General features: G+C 39.4%; 2 protein-coding genes across 7 annotated transcripts; one reads left to right on the forward strand and one right to left on the reverse strand.

Moving 5' to 3' along the window:
• The first annotated feature begins 1585 nt into the window (after window positions 1-1585).
• Window positions 1586-17552, forward strand: LOC105275495 (zinc finger protein 236). 6 transcript variants are annotated; one of them, XM_011332368.3, is made up of 27 exons: window positions 1586-1628; window positions 1757-2070; window positions 2306-2645; window positions 2722-2937; window positions 3103-3218; window positions 3300-3608; window positions 3794-3928; window positions 4157-4321; window positions 9908-10039; window positions 10234-10377; window positions 10480-10597; window positions 10769-10911; window positions 10967-11201; window positions 11341-11419; window positions 11580-11715; window positions 11790-11929; window positions 12468-12821; window positions 13017-13251; window positions 13337-13574; window positions 13717-13826; window positions 13903-14142; window positions 14238-14605; window positions 14696-14831; window positions 14955-15067; window positions 15157-15409; window positions 15501-15777; window positions 15901-17084. In XM_011332368.3, exons 4-27 carry the CDS (start codon window positions 2820-2822, stop codon window positions 17082-17084), a joined length of 5478 nt encoding a protein of 1825 aa, XP_011330670.2. In that variant the 5' UTR covers window positions 1586-1628; window positions 1757-2070; window positions 2306-2645; window positions 2722-2819. The 6 variants fall into 6 exon arrangements, with proteins under 6 accessions (XP_011330670.2, XP_011330668.2, XP_011330667.2 ...); XM_011332366.3 differs by having other exon boundaries at window positions 1757-2019; window positions 2117-2645; XM_011332365.2 differs by having other exon boundaries at window positions 1757-2645; window positions 15901-17552.
• LOC105275496 (probable tRNA (uracil-O(2)-)-methyltransferase) lies at window positions 17505-19887 on the reverse strand. The gene is made up of 3 exons (XM_011332373.2): window positions 19795-19887; window positions 18650-19708; window positions 17505-18510 (listed from the first exon to the last, which is right to left on the reverse strand). The coding sequence occupies exons 2-3, from the start codon at window positions 19613-19615 to the stop codon at window positions 17620-17622; spliced, it is 1857 nt and encodes a 618-aa protein (XP_011330675.1). The 5' UTR covers window positions 19616-19708; window positions 19795-19887; the 3' UTR covers window positions 17505-17619.
• Window positions 19888-20741: the final 854 nt, after the last annotated feature.

The following is a 20741-nucleotide window of genomic DNA, read 5'->3' on the forward strand; positions in this document are numbered from 1 at the left end:
AAAACGCATCGCCTCCCGCGAGTTGTATTTGTACGATTTGCGGGAAGCGCTGCGGCTCATTTTCAGATTGTGCATTGTTTTTCCGTGAAATCGTAACATTGGACTCGCTAATTAATCGCCAATAGGAATTGAAGAATTTGTTATATGCATTTCATTGGTTCGCATCATATACCCCGTTGGGTATATAAACGATGCGCGAGTCCAGTGATGTTATAAACAAAACGTCTTCGTCGAGAGAAGACGGAACTCTCCCTGCTTATTTCTTCTTTTCGAGGCTGCGTAAAGGTTGTTCTACATTAGTCGCAAGCGATTGACCACATGCACATTAATCGCAAGTCGCACGAGTCTTATCCCAGCAAACACAAAGTAACAGGTAATATACATGTTAGTTATAATTTCCCACTCATTAATATAAATACAACATAACATACGTGTTATGTAACAATTACATTGTTGAGTGGGAAGTTATAACTAACATGTATATTACCTGTTACTTTGTGTTTGCTGGGATTATATCATATAGTTGCCATGATAACAAAGTTCGACGCTCAGGTTCTTGCAAATCGCAGAGACGCAAATGTCAAATTTGACCAAACTTTGCGACTGCTGCTTGCGAGCAGTTTACGATCGGAGGTAGTGCAGCTTACGTTCATGCGATTGCTTGCTTGCGTCTAATGTAGAACGACCTTTACTCGCAAACAATAAGGCTGTCATCACTGTATGCGACTAACTCGCATTATCTGCAGTAATATATATTATTTTTCAGGGCCACCAAAGATTTAATAACGTCGAAACAGTCTCAAACATATTTCTTGAATAACTTTCCATATATCATATATTAAATATATATATCTTATATATATTAAATAGATATATTGAAAAATATTCTTAATAAATTTTATATTATTATTATTTATTATTTAGCTTTAACAATATATAGTATGTATACATACTATGTTTACGCTGGCGATGCTTATGTTATTAGCACGTTCTTATCATTTTGATCGATAAGTTCTTAATGTTATTAAAATACAAACAATAACTTAGTTTTTAATTTTTGCAAAAATATGAACTCGTCAGATTAAAAATGGCATTTTTTAAAAACAATGGTTAATTTTGTTCATAACTGCAAATGATTCTTTGATAGTTAATACATTTTAGGTTTTGAATTTGTAAGAATTCGCCTGTGTGCGCCGCGCCGCCTCCGTCCACATCACAGTCGTGCCATCTGCCGTTACCGACCGTTACTCATACCCGAAGGAAGGCATTTATGCCGTTGCTTGTACAACCACCATGTTCTTTAGATAGTCGAAAGAGACAAACACTGCATGCACATATATATTACCGAGCTCAGATTCTGGTCATCACACATCATTGGTCGAAGAGATTTGGACGAATCTCGTTAGGATAGGAAGACTCCAATGTTTTAATAAAATGAATTATTAATATTAATTAATTACAAATTTTGATTGTGCAATGTTTCCGAAATATTAATGTCATGTTGCTACAAGTGTGCTGGTATTTTGCGGATATATATCTCTCTGCAATGTCTTTGTACTGTTGCATTGCAATTTGCAACGTTGCAACGTTGCTGCAATGTTGGTGCAAGCTTCTGTGCTGTATGGGAGGTGAGGAAATTAAAAAATTCCATGGGAGGTTATATTATTAGAAAGACATAAAAACAAGAAAATTTAAGTAAGTTAAAAAATTTAATTTCAATTTAAATTTGGACTAAATCTAAAATTTCAATTTCCAGGCCTCCAGGAGCAAAGACAAAATCAATATTGTTAATATTAGCAATAAAAAAATGGAATATTACCTTTACAAGGAAAAAATTAAGACTGATAAATTAATATTAAATTTATCATAATTTCTCCTTTACATTTCGATATCCATCTTTATTTTCTCTTTCGCAGTCAGTTTTTGAAGAATCTTAGAAATATTTTTTTGTATGAACGCAAAAAGAAAACAAATAGCCCGTTACTGAAGTTAATTCAATAACTTCGTGATTTGCCAATGGTATACTCTTATTTATATTGATCTTTGGAATTGCTGATAATAATAGTTTCAGTAAGTTCAAATTTAGATTACTTTATCTGGAGTTTACATATTGCAGAAATGATCGAAGTTTCATATTGTCAATTGGAATATGAATGTTTAGCATAAATAATGTGTATCTCTCTGCAAGAATTATAAACGTTTCAATCCCTGTAATTAATCACATCCGTTATTTCGTAAACACACGATGGTGGCAATGGCGAACGCCGATAGTGAATGACGTTGATTCTCATTGACTCGTTGACAGGAGAGTGACTGACAGGAAGAACTGTGTATGATCCAACGAAAATTAATCAGAGAGAAAGAACTATGCGTTACGTCCGCGACGAACATAAAGCGAGGATCGACAGGACGTACATTCCCATTGAAAGAACGTACGATAAGAGGAACGAGAGTGGCGAAAAAACAACATATGGATGTCTCTTACATGAGGTAGATAAGGATTTCGTGGGCGGAGAAACGTAAGCCTCTCGCGATAGGCATGATCGCGACAATGATGCTCTGTACGTAACCAAAAAAGGCACAGAGATACGTTCGAACGCGATTTTATCTGAGCAATATTGCGCACGTTTGAAAATTCATGCAAGGTACATTTCGAATAGGTTAGGATCGCGCAGAGATTGAGATCTAATTGTCAACTACAGTCGCAGGTTTTTGTTACAGTGAATATTGCAGTCAAGTGCGCTACGTTGAGTGCTCGTTCAGACTTGTGTAGATAAAGCGTAAATTTACCGTAAGAAGGTTGTTATTGCGTTGAAGACATGGCTGCTAACGTGTTAACGGAACAAAACATAGTTATGGAGTCCATTGACGCCAGTGATACGTTGCCAATTGGTTTTATCACTACGGATGATGGCCATACACTTTTGGCAGTAGCTGGTAAGAGAGTATAACTGCAACATATTCTATTAAAATGGTACAAATAAGTAACATGATTAAGACTGGAGCGTTAAATAAAATAAGTAAACCGCTGATGGAATGTGCATTTTATTTATTCTATCGCACTTATTTAGGAGACCACTAAATTCTGAATTCTATTTTCAGAACATGAAGATGGTACGCTGGAGATCATGGCAACTCCCGTTGCGTTAGTGCCGCAAAATAACATGGGGCCATCAGTAGTGATGAAATGTATGGACGGAAATATTATTGTGCGTCCTGTAAGTATCTAATAGTAATAAAACTTGAAACAAAGTAACTTTTTTTATCTACTGAGAATAATAAATATTTCTGTTTTTTAGCCTGTTTTTCAGATAAGTTTGGACAGTCTGCCTAGGACTGGGATGCAACAACAAACAAACTTGTTACCAGTGCAACAGTTTGACAATGCATCGGTGATAGTTGACCAGATGAAAGTGGTACAAAATATGAATGAGTCAATAACTGCAGAACCCTTGCTATCTGTTAACAATACTGACAATATGTTGTCAGATAAACGGGAACAAGAAACGGAAGATAATTATGCTAAAGATGAACTTGCACCTGTGTCCATACAAAATCTTTGCAAAAGATCTCCAGGAAGACCAAAGAAAACTGGGGTAACTTCGCAAGTATGTTAATAGCAGGAACACCTTCGTTATTTCACTTCCGATCACCTAGTTACTTACTGCACGACATATAAATTGGATATTTATATTTGAGTAATAATGCAGCCATTTTTTATTTGATACAATTATGCCATGAATTGTTGCTGTTTAGGAGAGAAAGTTATATATTATTAATATTTCTGTCATAGAATACGCGTCCTCTGAAGTGTGACATATGCAGGCAAGAGTTTACTAAACAGACATTGTATCGCAGACATATGGAAAATCACGCCGAAGAGAAGCCGCACAGATGTCCGAAATGTCCAGCATCATTCAATATTCCAGTGAGTTGCTTAAAGTTCTCCGTCACTAACAGAGTCTTGAAAGAAGGAAACATGTATTATATTTTAAAGAAATAAAAAAATATTGTTATACATAGATTTCTTAGTAGTTAGATTGCAGAGAGATATGTATAGAGTCTATAATAAAGAATAATTTGTTAATTTACTTTTTATTTTTGGAATACAATGCGATCAGGTCAGATTAAATAATGTAATAATTTATTGTTGCAGACGAATTTCACGCTTCATATGGCAACACATAACACCGGCGATCCGAAATGCCCGGAATGTGGTAGAAAATACGCTAGAATGGCAAGTCTTAAGTCTCACATGTTGCTGCATGAAAAGGAGGAGAATCTCTTCTGTACGGAGTGCGAAGACGCTTTTTCGACAAAAGTAAGTTCAATTGTCCATCCTTGCTTTCACTTAGAAGAAGCGGTATTTCATTTGCAGTTTAGAACGATTGAATAGAATCCACATTTCCGTGCAATCCTGATAAATTCCACAATAAACCTTTGTGGAACATAAATCGTTTTAAAACCAATTGTTTAATTCTCTTCTTGGTAGCTCTGAGACTGCCTGTTTACACTCAAAAGCTATTACGTTCTGTAGGATTATTTTATCAATGCTCTGTCCTGTCCGCATATATTTTTGCTGATCGCGCAGACCAACTCATAAGTAACATACATCATTGTACAGATACGATGTACATAAATTGCTAACTTGCAACTAAAAATCAAGGTATTAAATGCTTGAGTGTTTCCTGTTTGCTCTATTATCGTTTTGCATGATAGTACATTTTACATTCGTACGATAGAATAAAGTTTAGCAACATTATTACAAAATAATTAATAATGCTGATGAGTCTAACAGATAAAACGACAATTTCGATTGAATACGTTTTTATGTGTCACCGATACTGGGGATAAGGATGATCTTGTTCGGTTTAAACGAGGGTCGATCTTAATGACCCATAGCGACTTATCTATCTACCCACCATTTGCCAACCAAGATCAAACGTGAAAAAATGATAGGAACCAACGATTCTCACTGAATATTCTCGTAACCAGATTAAAGTCGAGTCGGCAACTAGATAAATAGAGGAGATGATTTAATAATTCCCCCGAATGCTCTTAAAAATTAAGAGGACGAATTATCTCATAGCGTCGTCAAAGTATGCCAACGATAATCGGCCTTGAAAGACTTCGCAAGCATCAATGACATTTAGCTGCTTTATTTTTACTACACCAACGTATGCGTATAATTAGCGCTGTTAGAAATAATTCGATAGGAATGGAATTAATGAATCACATTCGAGATAGCGACGCCGCGTTCTCAATTAAGTGTTTTTTCGGTCGATCGGTATGGAAAGAAGAGCGTGCGTGTTTCCCGTTGCGCATTAAATTTCACTTTCCACGTGCTCGGGATAATTTCAAAGGTTTACGGAAACAGTGACGATTATCGGCATAACTTGCCGATCACCGTAACGGTCGTGCGTGGCCGTGATAGCGATGTAGGCCGTAAAATGTAAGTAAGTAGGCGGCGGTGGCGGCCATATTAATGCGGCACGCACAAATTACGCAACCGAATCGTATGATCTCACACAGATCTCTCGCCGATTGCTCTCGCATTTGATCGTTGACATGCGTATATGCGTACATGCTACACGCAGGAACGCGTGCGTGTGACAATGAAATATGGGACGAACTCTGAGAAACGCGTTGCATCGCGCATCATCCGTCTTGTCCAATTCGATCATACTTATTAAATGCTTACTTATTTTATATAAAAATATTAAATATACAGAAAGTCGATGTGTATACGTTGGAAGATTTATTAAAAATAAATAGAACACTAGAAAGAGAGGAAACAAACATTTTAATATCAAATGTAAAGATAATTATTTATTATAGATATATAAAGATAATTAATTATAAATTTACTCTAAATTTGAAACTTTATTCGAGGAAAAGAAAAGCGAAGAAGAAATTGATGTAAAAATTGAGAATATGATAGCAAATGAAAGAACAATTACTTGTATTTTTCTAAAAATTACATTCCAGAAGAAAAGAAAAATATAAAAAAAGAAGAAAGAAAAACAAGGCATATTACGTAAAACCAAGAAGCCTATTAAGTTTCAAGTCCAATTTTTAATTTATATAAAGACTTTAAAGATAATGTCATAGTCTGATTAGCCTATCGTGACATTTCTCGAATGAATCTGAGGACAGGCTAACTCGCGAGGAGAGAAAGAGCCGATAACGATGACGGCGAGTATGACGCTCCCGACGACGATGTAAGCGACATTTACAGCCGCTTCGTCAGTGGGCAGCAAGTACTCGCAGAGGGTACACGTGCTCGCGATTGTCATCTCGCTGACGAATGTATTTGCTTCCGGACAGAGATGAACGATTTTATCAAAGTTGAAAACCTCCACACATGCGTTACCAATGTGTGTCGCAAGAATCTACATTTCGTTGCTCGTAAATGTGCATTTTGCTTTATCTAGATTAGACAAAGTATCTGCACAGTAATTAATTAAAATCAGTCACATCTTTTAAAACTGTTATCAGTGTGTCATACCTTTGCATAGCCGATTCATCATTGAAGAAATAGAAGAATGACGTGACAGTGAAAGTGTTGCGTATCATCGAAATTAATTATTTGTTTGCGTCAATTATTAACTGGTATTCAATCCTGAATTAGATTCACGCCACGTCCGTTGCTTAACATTTGCTTGCGCGAAAGACCGCCGAAGAAATATGTAGAAGAAGAAGAAATTTCTTCTCTTGGGACGTAACGCATAGTGCCAGCACGCTTTTTTACACACTACGGATTTGTATATTTTTTCTGGCACTGGACTTGAAAGATCTTCGAGGTGGTCCGCCCGCTTGTCTTTCTTCGAAAACCGAACTCCATGCTGGAATTCAAGCAGATGGTATTTCCTCTTAGTACGCGATGTGATACAATGTGTGAAAAAAATTGATAAAAGTGACATAAATAATTGATTCACGTTTCATCATTCATGGTAAAATTGGTGGTCGATGCGTTTCGGCGCGTACGTGCTTCGTGGTGAATGCGCGAAAATAAAGGATGACGTATACAAAACAATAGGGAGGCAAGAAGAAGTCAGCGGCAAGGAAGGACCGTCAGGCGAAATAAAAGCGCCGATAATGCGGCCGCCGTTATGTCGTTGATAAGAACCGAACCGTTGAACTTTACTTGGGAAGAGTGAGGATGTAGCCGCCGTTTCGATAACTCGCTATTAGCAGTATTAACCCTGAAAATATTACTCGATATCGACTCCGTCTGGAGAGAGAAGGAGTGCTCGTCAGTGCTGACTGATATTTAAACTTAATCGCATTAGTATTCGAAAACGATCAATGGATATTATTACGTCGCGCCGCTTCGGGGTACATGGAAGATCGAGTGTTTTCGCAGAAGAGCTCGTCTCGGTATGACACTGATCTCTCGCAAAGGTGTGCGCGTGTGTGTTATGCACAAAACAATAATAATCCAATTGAGAGCAATGTAATCGTAACGCATCGAAGAAAACACCACAGAGAAGCGATCAGCGGGATCTGTGTCTTCACGACGTGACGCAAGCAGCGAGAAGAAAGGCGATTTAATACGGAGAAATTGATGACGTTCGCCTCGGGCTTGTATTTTAGGAACTCCCATCCCGTAAGAACGCCCATCGATCTTCTTGCTCCTCGGCGGCGAGTTGTTCATTCGCGTTTGTACAACGGCACGAGTCCGCTTGACACTTGACACGCCAATTACTCGTCCCAGCAGTGTAATGATTCTTGATGCCTGAAACTCGTTCTCATCCAAATGCCGAAAGAGAGAAGATGCGTTAAACGGATTCTACCATTGATATTCTATCATTCTTCCGCGTAGTGAAATCTTCACGATAACATGTTCTTGAGAAGGGTCTTCTATCAAATATTTTTAAAATGAAATTTGACTTAATATGAACTAGTAGTAGCTGTGGCATAAAGATGCGCTCGTGCTGTCCTCGAGGGTGGGCGGAACATTGAAGCCGGAGGTTGTTTCCTGGATTGCTATGTCCAACGCGATTAGATGTTTCGCTGTTCGATATGCGTTTTGCTATAAAGTGTCACCTCCGCAAAACACATCACCGATTCGATCTGCAGATTTCTGTCAGCCTTTCGGATATGCAAAATAAATTCTTTCGCAGGAGGTTCGTGAAGAGTTTAAGAAGAGAACTATTATTCTTTCAATTCTGAGAATATATCATTGTTAAATTTACGGGGTTATATTTTTACACCTCAAATTGCGAACAATTATTGTGACTGATTATATAGTATCGCATCGAGAGACAAATCGCAAAGACAGCATCTAGATCGTTGCAGCCTTTTATTTTGTCATCATATATATCCGGAGTATTAAAATCGTCGTAAAATTACACGGACTTATGAATTATGCAAGTTTCTCAAGTTTACTTATGCAGATCGCCAACCCATCCTGTGGCGTTTGTCGGCGATATTTGAGGAATTCGAGATGCGAGCGGTAGACTGCTCGCTGGTCAGCCAGAATCTTATCGTTACGGAAGAAGTGCTAGAAAAGGAAATCGAACTTCGGAAGAGGAAGAGGAACGAAGAAGAAGAGGAGGAAGAAAGGGACGACGATCAAGCGAGGGGTCGTGTAAGGCGGTCAAGCGGAAGAGGAAGAGGAGTACGAAGGGCCGTAGGCGGAAGAGAGAGGAGGTGGAGAAAGAGGAGAAGGAGGAGCGGCGAGAAAGAGGAGCCGACTTTAGGAAGATCAATCGGCGTGCGGGGAGGAAGCTGCTGGCTCTGGACCGCGAGCGGTATGCGTGTCGGAAAAAGTGCAATGTCCTCCTTCGGAGGCGCGATACCAGTCGCGGTGGCGGCGAATTAAGGAGACACGGTAATCCGAGCGATCTCGAGATTCATCTCGCAACCGTCGGTACTCACTCTGCGAAAAGAGAGAGACGGAAAGAGAGCGCAAAAAAACGGAATTTTATGCTATATGCACTATTCATATGAAATCCGCGAAGGAAAGATTGAAAAAAAGCATATGGAATAATGGAGAGTAAAGAGAAAATTTGTTGCATGTTCGATATGAAATTCTTTTAGAGAGAAAACAAAAAAACTAAAGTAGTAAGAAACAGTGAGGAAGAGAGAGGGGAGAGAAAAGAAGAGAATGAAACACGAGGTTTTTTCAGTCACCCAACTGTTGCATGAGATGTAATCACGTGGAGTCGCGTTATTGTCGCACGTACTACTGCGATTATCGACAAAAGGAAACATAAATTGCAATTTTTGAAATCGAGTGATTTGATCTCGATTTTATTTTGCTCTTTATTTGCTGGTGTTTTTTTGTATGAGCGAGAGCGATCTTCGATTTTGTTATCTAATATATTGACGAGATTCTGCACATCGAACGTCATTCAACTTACTTTTGCAGCTCGATAATAACAATTAAATTTCACATTGAAGTTGTGTTCGTTATCGCCGAGATACTGCAAAGAAAAGTGTTCCTTTGAAACGACTGATTGATAGTGACGATAAATTCGGCGGGTCACGTTGTGTTCAATGCGTTGTGTTCGTCCTACTTTTTGCTCCAAGCACTGCCACCATATAAGTACCTACTGCCTGCCGGCGCATATCATTTTATGTTACACGATATAATTCGAAACGCAGCGCTGTCTTCCGATATGTCGTTCACCGTAGACTGCCTAAATTTCGCGCTTCTTTTCATCTGCACACGCGTGTTCCATCTCGCTCTTGGAATCAGCGCTCAGTATTATAAGGTATATTAATCTTAAGATAATTCCTAAATCACTATAATCATCACTATAATTATAACAATGCTTTCAAGAATAAAAAAAAATTATTGAGACGCGTGTACTTTACAGAGAAACTTTGAAATCTAAAATGATTCCTTTTTGCATTAATTTGAAAAAAATTTATAAGTTTTCTTCTTCTTATGTCGCAGGCCCAGTTGGACGCGCATTTAAAACTCCATGGGGAAAAGTGGGCGAGCGAGGATGTGCGAAAATGTAAATTATGTAACAAACAATTCGTGCAACCTGCACTCTACCGATTGCACATTCGCGAGCATTATAGGGTGAGCAAGAAGGGCTTATTACATATTTGATAAGCGAATCAATAATACAACGGCCATGCATCATTACTCTCTTTATTTTTCCTCTATTTATTTAATATAAAACCTTTACTTTCTTCGACATCATTTTTGTGTGCCTCTAATAAACAGATCACGCCTTTTTATCAGGCAGTTTTATCACGTTTATTTTTCCGCAGCTACAAACGAAGATAGTAAAGCAAACTAAGAGAGGGACAAAACATAAAACGATGTACAAATGTACTATATGCCTGAAGTCCTTTCAAAAGCCGAGTCAGCTGATGAGACATATCAGGGTACACACCGGAGAAAAGCCCTTCAAAGTAATAAATATTTTGCATAATAAAACAGAAATTGTGAAAATGAATAAACGAATAAACATCCATGTTTATATGATCCATCATTATGAATGTTTATCTTCGTAGTGTACCGTCTGCAATAGGGCGTTTACGCAAAAGAGTTCGCTGCAGATCCACATGTGGCAACACAATGGCATTCGGCCGCACACGTGCAGTCTCTGCAACGCCAAGTTCAGTCAGAAAGGTACAGAAATTTGTGCATGGTATATTGGTAGCATTTTATTTTTGTTTCTATTATTTCATTTTATTCCATTTTATTCTATTTTATCTTCCAAACATTCGCTTTTTATTTCTCACTTTTTACTACTGAAACTCGAACTATTTTACTATTGAAAATTGCACTTACATTTTTTAGGAAACTTGAAGGCGCATATACTCAGAGTCCACAATGCGCCAGAAGGTGAGCCCACGTATGCCTGTTCCTATTGTTCTTGCATCTTCAAAAAGCTGGGCAGTTTAAACGGCCATATCAAACGAATGCATTCTAACTCCCAGGAGGTAATTATACTTAATTGTTATGCAAAACAAACAGAATTTCAAAGGAGACTTTTAGGAATTGGCCATCAAATCTTCGGAAGTTAATTCCAACATCTCATCGGAAGCTGACATGCGTGCAACGGTCGACAGTGTTATATCGCAATTGGCGTCGTTGGAATCTGCCGTTGGATCCGTGAATAATAACACGGATTCCACAGCAGTCCTAACGATGAATGTCGAACAAAACAATATCCTACAGCAAGCGTTGAAGAACAGTGGTTTGCCAAACAAAAATGAAGTTACTTCGAAAGGTAAATTTCTTAGATAAACGTTACATATAAATACGGAATATAAAGAGGAGAAGAAATTAATATGTTGTTGTGTAATGTAATTATTACTATAAGTTATTATCTAAAAAAATGGATGTTTAATAAGTCCCTCTGGTCATAGAATCCGCGGAGATTAAAAAGACAGATTCGCCAACAACATATGTCACGCTGTTAGATAAAACTGCAGGTGTTACAGCGAGGTAATATTCGTCATTCTATATAAAATAATGTCGCGATAACAAATTACCTGATAACTGAAAAATATGTATGAATATTTTCACTTAGAAACAAATTTGTGTACGTTATCGTGTGATTTGGGCGAGAATCTATTTTATATCGAGTATTTCATAATGCTTGCAGGAAATATCTTACTATAAAGCAACGTTGCATAGGGAACATACGATGGTATGCGTGTTCGTTCTGTCCTAAAGAATTCAAGAAACCGTCTGATTTGATTCGCCATTTGCGCGTACACACTCAAGAGAAGCCCTTCAAGGTACGTGGACTAGAAGTTTTTGAAGATCGCTTGCGATAAATCGTTGATAATAAACGTCATTTTACGTTTTTCAGTGCATGTACTGCGTGCGTTCTTTCGCACTCAAGTCGACGATGAGAGCACACGAGCGGACTCACACTGGAACAAAGAAATATGCTTGCAGTTCCTGCGATAAAACTTTTGCCTGCCATAGTAGTCTTACTGCTCACATGAGGTAGGTTTCGATTATTTCTCATACATGTACATTTCTCGTATCTCGCATTTCTTGCTTTCAGTTAATTCATTGGTTAACTTCATATTTTTCATTGTGTATATTTCGTTTTATTCTTTTCTGAATATTACTTATCTATTTATATATATATATATATATAATTATATATATATAAATAGATATATATAGAAATATATATATAAATATATATATATAAATATATATATATATAATAGTACTTTTTTATATTTTTATATATTTTTATATACATAATATATAAGTTCTACGGATTTATAAATTTTTATTTTATTAGGTCGTAACATAAATTTTCTGGATCACATAATCTGTAACATAAGTTTCCCGATTTTTTAGCAATTTTTCTTTATATTTAAATCAAATGAATGATATAATAATATCTTAATCAAAGATATATTGTATGAATTGTATCATTAAATGCACTGCTTTTCCAGTCATTACGAATGTATTTATCGCTGTACCCTGGAATAGATGTTCATGCACAAAATCTATTACTTTCTTTCAGATTGCATACGAAACCGCACAAGTGCAACATTTGCGATAAGTCGTTCAGCGCGAGCACCATTTTGAAGAATCACATGAAGAGCCACACGCGGGAGAAGTCCAAGATAACGCTGGAAGCGGAGAGTCTTGTACCGCAAGTAGTGCTGCAAGAACCGCTCATCATTAGTGACACCGGCAATATAATCAGCGTGGCGCAAGTGCAATCGAAGCAAAAACAATTGTACGACAACGTCGGCGTGTCCAGGCCGCACGAATGTTTGTTCTGTCACGCGGCGTTCAGGAAAGTCAGCCACTTGAAGCAGCATCTTCGCCGGCACACGGGCGAGCGTCCTTACAAGTGCGCAAAGTGCGACAGGTACGAATCTTATTTCTGATTATTTTAACTTAATTTAATTTAATTTATCGATTTGATCACAAAGTTTATAAAGTTTCTTCACCTTACATTATTATTTCTACAAATCATATAGCGAAAACTGATAAATTGCATTAATCTAATTCAATACGCTTGGTAAAATGTTCGTTGATAAATATATTTAATGTTCCATCACAGGACGTTCACATCTAATAGTGTTCTGAAATCTCATCTGCATACGCACGATGACGCGAGGCCGTACAGTTGTTCAGTATGCAACACGAAATTCTCCACGCAGAGTAGCATGAAGAGGCATTTGGTTACGCATAGTAATAAAAGGCCGTTTATGTGTCCGTATTGTCACAAGACATTTAAGACGTACGTCAATTGTCGGAAGCATATGAAGATACATAAGCACGAGCTAGCGCAACGGGTTAGTATATTAACGTTTCTGTAGAAAGCCTAGTTGATGACTAGAATAATAAGTATTTAAAAAATATCCACATGCATTGGAACAGCAATTGGAGGAACAAAAGACGCAGGAGCAGAACAGACAACAGTCTTTGAGCCAGGATAAGGAACCTACTGCCACGTTATCGGAAGGCATCGCCCTCGCCGAAGATATGGAAGTATCGTTCCAGCCGCAAATGGCGCCAGATTTCACGCAGGCCTTCTCCGACCAGTTTCAAAATATCAGCGCGGAAAAGGAGAAGTCCTTCTTGCTAACGGATACCACAACGTCAGCCATCGCAAATCGTACGTTTTCTATAAACGTAAAAAAAGACACGCGTAAATTTGAAAGAAAATTAAGATAACACGGAAGTTGACAAAAATGTAAAATGAAAAATTTGAACAAAAAAATGTAAACTTTGATATGTGTTTATATATGTGCTTTCAGAGAATTTGTCTGTCGATACGACTAACTTGGGAACATCGCAGACTCTACACGCCGATGAAACCGGCACCATCACGTTACCTCATTACTCGGGGGATCAAACACTCACACCGGTATGTAATGTAATAAAGAGGATACACATGCATTACAGTATAAAAAAAAACGAGTGATGTTTGAAAAATCTTGCAGGAAAGCATACGAGAAATCGAGGAGACTCTGAACCAACAACTGTTTAATATCGGTGTGAATCTTGGGCTGGGAAACAATCTGCCGAGGCAGATGGATGAGACGAATGTGAGTTCTCTCGATAGCTCCAGGGAACAACCGGTATTAAATATATACGAGCATAATAAAAGTTTGGACTCGTCCGGCAATACTATATTCACGTCGCAATTTGATTCGTTTGACATGAGCCAAATCACGTTGCAGGTAAATGCAGCTTTTCGTAAAAATGAAGATTCTGCTTCGATGTTTTGAAATTGATATTTTGAGAATATGACGATGAATATAATTGATTTTCCTAGACGGATAACGAGATAGATATTGGTCTGAACCCAAGCAACACCACGAGTATGTCCAGCATTTTGCCCAGATCTTTGGGAGAAAGCAGCAGGCAGCAAGAAGAAGAGCAACGGACTATTTCAGTTACCACTGCCAGCAATATAGACTCCTCTCACATCACGAAAAATACTCATCTGATGATAATAAATCCTAAAGAGAATTGTTCTGAATTGGTGAAGCTTGCGCAAGTATGCCCATCAAAGTACACGAAGGTTATTGCAAAGGCGGACACCACGAATGGATCGGAGATACAAGGTGCGAGTGCATCCGAAAAAACGTCACAGAAAAGTAACGGTGCATCGTGCGAGAATGAAAACAATCCCTTGTTTACGTAAGTGAATTGTTTTTCTCCTGATTCTTTGTGAAAAGTTTTATTGATTAGACTAGAATTGAGCGATTAGAAAATCTGTGATACTTTTAGGGAAAACTTTCCAAATACGATGCAATCGGAGATCTCCTCTGGTATTATGAATAGCTCGGCAAGAATACCTGAATGCAGCACTCTGTTGCAATGTCACATGTGTGGTGATCAAGGTTTTATGACCGAGGATTTGAAGGTACAAAATAATATTCATTAGATATTTGTATGTCAGAAAACGTTTGACGCCATCACTGTTTTTTTTTCTAATATTTTTAATAAATTATAAAACCGAGTTGCGTGACAAAATTGATTGTCGCAGGAACATCTGAAATCCCATCGCGGTGACAAGGAGTATCAATGTTCGGAATGCTCGCTGCGATTTTGTACAAATGGTGGTCTCAGCAGACACATGAAGATGCACACGAATAAGCAGTAAGTAATTTTTTTTTAACTGCTACGATGATAAAGAGCATCCCCGAACTCGATGAAAGACCAGGAACTCTTTGCTTTTTGTCACACAGACAGTGGAAATGCATGACCTGCCAGAAAGTATTGGACAGCAGACTGCAACTGAAATTACACTCTAAGGTCCACACCGAGGCTTGGAATATTTCGTCCATGGAAGCAGACAGCTCTCAGAAAGAACTGATCTCCTCGAATTCTGATCTCTCGTCGATAACAACACTGGATGTCCAATTAGATCCGGACTCGTCGGTGTCCCAAAAAGTTCTAATGGACGCGGTTGCCGAGAGAGAGATCATGGGCTATCCGGATGTGAGTGTCATTGTTAATTATGTATTGGCGTCTAACATTTATTCCGATTGCGCGAGTGATAATAATCATAATTAATGAATGTATTATTCAGGAGAACATGAAAAAGAAAGAGAAAAGAGAGTATACGAATAAGTGTAAGTATTGTCCAAAAACTTTCCGCAAACCGAGCGATCTCATCAGGCACATCCGCACGCACACGGGCGAACGGCCGTACAAATGCGATCATTGCAACAAGAGCTTCGCGGTCAAGTGTACTTTGGATTCGCATATGAAAGTTCACACGGGTAAGAAGACATTCTGCTGTCACGTCTGTAACAGCATGTTTGCTACGAAGGGCAGTCTGAAGGTCCACATGCGACTGCATACTGGTGAGTAACTTCTTGAATAATAATAGTGTGCGTGATAAATATTTACTATCCTATTTTTCTATCATGTTTTCGTCGTATCTTAAATTCAAAGAGAAATAATTTACAATTTCAATCTTTTTGCAGGATCGAAACCGTTTAAGTGTCCGATATGCGACCTGCGATTCCGCACTTCCGGTCACAAAAAGGTACACCTGCTGAAGCACGTGAGGGAGCACAAGGGTGGCGCGAAACGCAAGCCGAAACATTTGAAGATTACAGCAGTAGCGGAAGCGGCAGCTAGCCTCGAGAAGATCAATGATAGCTCGACGGTGGTCGACGGTGGTGGCGCGGCGGCGGAAACCGCGACAACGTCTGTGATCAATGACGAGATCGTGTCGTCGGAAAACTTGAACTACTCCGCATCCATGGAACATACGGTGAATCTCGACGCGGCGGCAGTACTGCCGAATCAAATCACGTTCAACCACCCCGATGCGACGACGATTCTCAACAACAACTCTATGCTGTCCATGAACGAGAGCAACGAGCTGGTAGCGAATCTACAGTTTTTATTGGCGAATGGTCTCGTCACCATCCAAACGGATGACACGTTGCTGACGCAGCCGGCGGCCAGTAGTTCCGACACCGGCATCGGCAGCGAGATGCCGACCAACGTGATCGAGTTGATCAATCCGAATCCTTTTCCGGAGACTTGCAGCTTAGATAACACTAATCACGTGGTGATAAGCAGCCAGGTACCGACCGAGACCACCGTGAACGCGAGCGATGCGGCCACGGCGGCGGTCATCCAGATAAACGATTGCGTACCGTCTGTATCTATGATGCAGATGCAGGATCAGGTGGCGAACAGTGGCGACACGACCGAAGCGAAGACGAGTGATCAGTCGACGACCGCGAGCAATCAGACGACTAAAAACACGATGCAGTCGAGGAAAGAATGCGACGTGTGCGGCAAGACGTTCACGAAACCGTACCAGATGGAACGGCACAAGCGGATACACACGGGCGAACGGCCGTACAAGTGCGAGCTGTGCGGCAAGTCGTTCGCGCAGAAGTTCACGCTGCACCTGCACCAGAAGCATCACACCGGCGATCGTCCGTACCCCTGCCCGCACTGCAAGCACTCGTTTACGCAGAAGTGCAACCTGCAGACGCATCTGAGGCGCGTTCATCAGCTGACGGCGAGCGACACGTCGAAAAAGTTCCGAAACAGCCAGATGCTGAACGCGCTTCTGCCGGACAATCAAGGGAGTGATGGGAAATTAGTGAATCTGGACGACGTATTTGTAGTCGATTTTCTCAAGTGAACATTTTGTAAAAAGGTGGTCCCTGTCGAGGAGGAAATATGTACTCGGTGACGCGAAGGAGGTAACATAGCTATGTAACATAACGTGCTCATTAACTACTGTCCTGTAAACGATTACAGGTAATTGTGGTGATTACCGGTAATCGTTGGTGATTAACTGCTACGCTTTTGAACAGAAGAGATATTAAATTTTAAAGAAACAATGAAAACTGTGATGTGTGTGTGTGTGTGTTCAGTATATCGATGATGTTGTTCTAGTTCAGTACTATATTGTGCATAACATAGCAGTACTGGTGGCATAATTTAATGCAGTTCGTTTTTAATCGATTGTGTAATAATATTGTTACATTTTATATCGCTGAGCTATATCGGAATTGTTGTATGTGTTCTTTCTACCCTTAGCGGCGCCATGCACAACTGATATTTTACCTTCTTTTATTTAAAATAAAGCGCATTGTTATATACATCACCTAGTAGGCTCCTCTTGAATATGAATAAAACAACTGTAATACAAAATGACAAGCAACGAAGGAATCTCAGTGCAGAAAGTCGCAGTCGATTTCAGGAACGGGACACCCGTCAGGATGATTCTCGTGGAACCAGCAGAGCTTCACTTTCCTAGGCGCGCAACCGTTTCCCCTCTTTCTCTTTCTTTTGCCAGCAGCGCTACTGCCGGGAATCCTAAATTGCACCTTGCCCTGGACGACGCAGAAGATGTGATTATGGTTCTTCAACAGCGTCTGCAATCCGCCACATTCGTTTCGCAGCTGACGCAGCATTTCGGGCGCTACCAGCTTGGCCACGTCGCCAATGCTGATTTGTCCACCAGCGTTCCACGTTTCACCAGGTCTCCGCTCCAGCGATATCCTGCGGCCAGTGCGTAAGAGATGTGCCGTGACAGTATTGACTATGTCGAGAACCAATCCTCTATCCAGCTGCGTGCAATTCCTCGTTTGCTCCGTCGTGCTCCTTGGTTTGAAGCTGGTGGACCACAAATCTTCCTTCGTTTCGGTCTCCACGGTCTCCTTTGGAAGTGTCGTCGCTGATCTCGCATTTATGATCCTCCGGATGTCTGCGTCCCGTGTCGCAGTATCCTCCTTTGCGTAGGTCCGCTTCCAACCGACGAAACAGGTGCGCTTGGTTGACGGAATGCGTAATCTATCCACCAATGTGTAAAAGCCACAGTCTTCGCACACGTTTCTAATGTAGGACATATACTCCGAATACTGGCTTTCAGCGGCATTGTCCCGCCGATATTTCCTGCCATCGAACTCGTAAGCGCAGCACGGCAACAAGAAAAACCGGCACTCGTGGGAACTGCGTGCGGCAATCACGGGAATCCACGGTGTCAGCTCGTCCGAGTGATTCCCTATGATCCAATCCGTTTCTGGGAAGACGGTATCCGAAGACGGAACAATCGTGCTGACCTATATAATATAAAACAAAAAATCAGACTAAAATAAAATAAAAATAAAATCCAAGAGAAACAAAAGCTTTTAATTACGGACTACTGCAATATTTAATTTTATTTAACTATATGATAATACAGTATTCTCTTTTGCATACTTGCAAACAAGTGTTTTCTGGAAACAGATCCCAAATTTTCCTTTTGCGCAAATCAATCCCCATTCCTCTGTGACCTTCGCTGGACAAAATGTAGACGAGGAGACCATTTCCACAGCCCAGATCGACAAACGATTGCAGTTTCCGCATATCTTTTTCCAGCCTCTCCTTCTCCCACAGTAACAGCAGGTAAGTCGCGATTGCGACGTCCTCGTAAACGAACTTAGCTGGATCCGTGTTCTCTGGCCACATCTTCACCATTTCCGTGCCGTATCTCTCTTTCAGTCGATTATACAACAAGGTGTACCTTTCTACAGACACAAGGTTAAGAGAATTAATTTTTGGGCCACTGCTCTTACTCTCACTTCCCATCCACTTTATCAAACGTGGGAAGAACTTGGACTTGAGCCAGACGTGACTCTTGCTGCAATCTTTGTTATCCGATTTATGTATACTTATGCACGTGGAATTGTACTCGTGATGCTGTACGCTGTATGCCATGCTTGGACCCAGAGGCTGTTTGTCTTGAACAATTGGCTTATAGAAACAAGTGATGCTGGCAGATCTTTTATCGACGAATACGAATTCCAACGCAGACGAGAACATTTGGGTAGTGCGAGGCAGTAACTTTCTCACGTACAAATAAGAAGCTTTGTCTTCGTCCGACGCTTCAATTGGGTTGATGGATTCATGTGGTTGATAATATTCCATGATATTTAACGTGTTTAATAAATGTTTTATGTCCTTTAAGGATAAATCGCACTCAAAATCATTCGATTGGATCCGCAGCTTCTTAATATGCGCAAAGATATCCAGAACGTTACAATTAACATTGATTGCTAGTAACTCTTGCGCTGCTAAGATCCTACGGTTCACAACATGAGGATTCCTCATCCAGATTGCAACGGCCTTCCAAAACTGTGAGGCACTGCTATTAGTGCTCTCACTAGCAATCTGTTCAAAGTCCATTTTTCTATCTAATAATATACTAATATTTGCATATATGTTACAATGTATATCAATTTATTATTTTGGCACTGGAGTACTGCCTGGTTGATTATACTGTCGGAAAGGGAGAAAATTATCTCGTTAATTTAATTCTACCATACAACCTCGACTATAACTGATATAACTGACAGCAATAATACCTTTTGTATTACCCACTTGGCGTCTAGCAACGCTCTCTCCATAATTTGCTGCACACGTTCTTCGTCTGACTCCGAAGCATGCTGCTTGAAGCTCTAGAAAAAGATACTTTTAACAATTGAAAGTTGGTAACAAAAGATTTCCTACTTGTTTTTTTTCCTAAAGATTTCCTAAAGGTATTTTTCTACGAGAAATAGTTCCGTTTCTTTCAGATCTATGATCCACACTTAGTTTCTAGCTGTACAGTAGTTTGGTTAGGTTAAATATTTTATTATTACCAGAATAAAAAATATTTTGTACGCGTACCTGTTTGACAGAATGCCTGTAAAATTCTTGTGTGTGTTTTGGCAGTTTCTCGCATTCGCGCAATAAATATTTGTACAACTGTTTAGGCGCATTCGATCCGCCAAGCGCTCGATTCGCCATTGTTTTGCGGAGGGTCAGTGTCACGAGCGCACGTGGAGATCTTTTGAGCCAACTGACTGCATAGATATGAATTGTTAGTAGATATAAATACTGCAATTACATTAAAAACAGTCGCTGAAATTATTGATAGATAGAAAAAATGAATAATTAAGCATTTGTACATACATGTGTATGTCCTATGAGATTCTGGAGATTGAGATTATAAAAGAAAAACAGAAAAATACAACAATATTGAAAAATATTTATTACATTTAGCTTGAATTAACATTTCTTCATTTAAGTAAAAAATAAGATTTAATTTAGATTTCCAAGAATGCATTATTTATACAAAAATTGTATTTTTTGAAAATTGGCGCCAGAGTTATAATCGCTTCATCTCTTGTCACTTATGATGGCCTAATATCAAATTTACCAATAAGAAGACCAGAGAGAAATCTACTTCTAGCTCCTTACATTTGAAATGAAATTTGAATTTAAATTTAAATTTGGATCCAAAGCTTACTTCAGAGCTTTTATACTTTCT

This window comes from Ooceraea biroi, chromosome 8, assembly GCF_003672135.1.
Source record: "Ooceraea biroi isolate clonal line C1 chromosome 8, Obir_v5.4, whole genome shotgun sequence".
In the NCBI taxonomy this organism is placed as follows: Eukaryota; Metazoa; Arthropoda; class Insecta; order Hymenoptera; family Formicidae; genus Ooceraea; species Ooceraea biroi.

Coding starts and splice junctions, on each gene's coding strand:
- LOC105275495 (XM_011332365.2), top strand. CDS start 2,820: ATGGCTGCTAACGTGTTAACGGAACAAAACATAGTTATGGAGTCCATT. Junction 3,929..4,156: donor CAGCATCATTCAATATTCCA/GTGAGTTGCTTA, acceptor TTATTGTTGCAG/ACGAATTTCACGCTTCATAT. Junction 11,420..11,579: donor ACTGCAGGTGTTACAGCGAG/GTAATATTCGTC, acceptor TAATGCTTGCAG/GAAATATCTTACTATAAAGC.
- LOC105275496 (XM_011332373.2), bottom strand. CDS start 19,615: ATGGACTTTGAACAGATTGCTAGTGAGAGCACTAATAGCAGTGCCTCA. Junction 18,511..18,649: donor CAGAAAACACTTGTTTGCAA/GTATGCAAAAGA, acceptor TATATTATATAG/GTCAGCACGATTGTTCCGTC.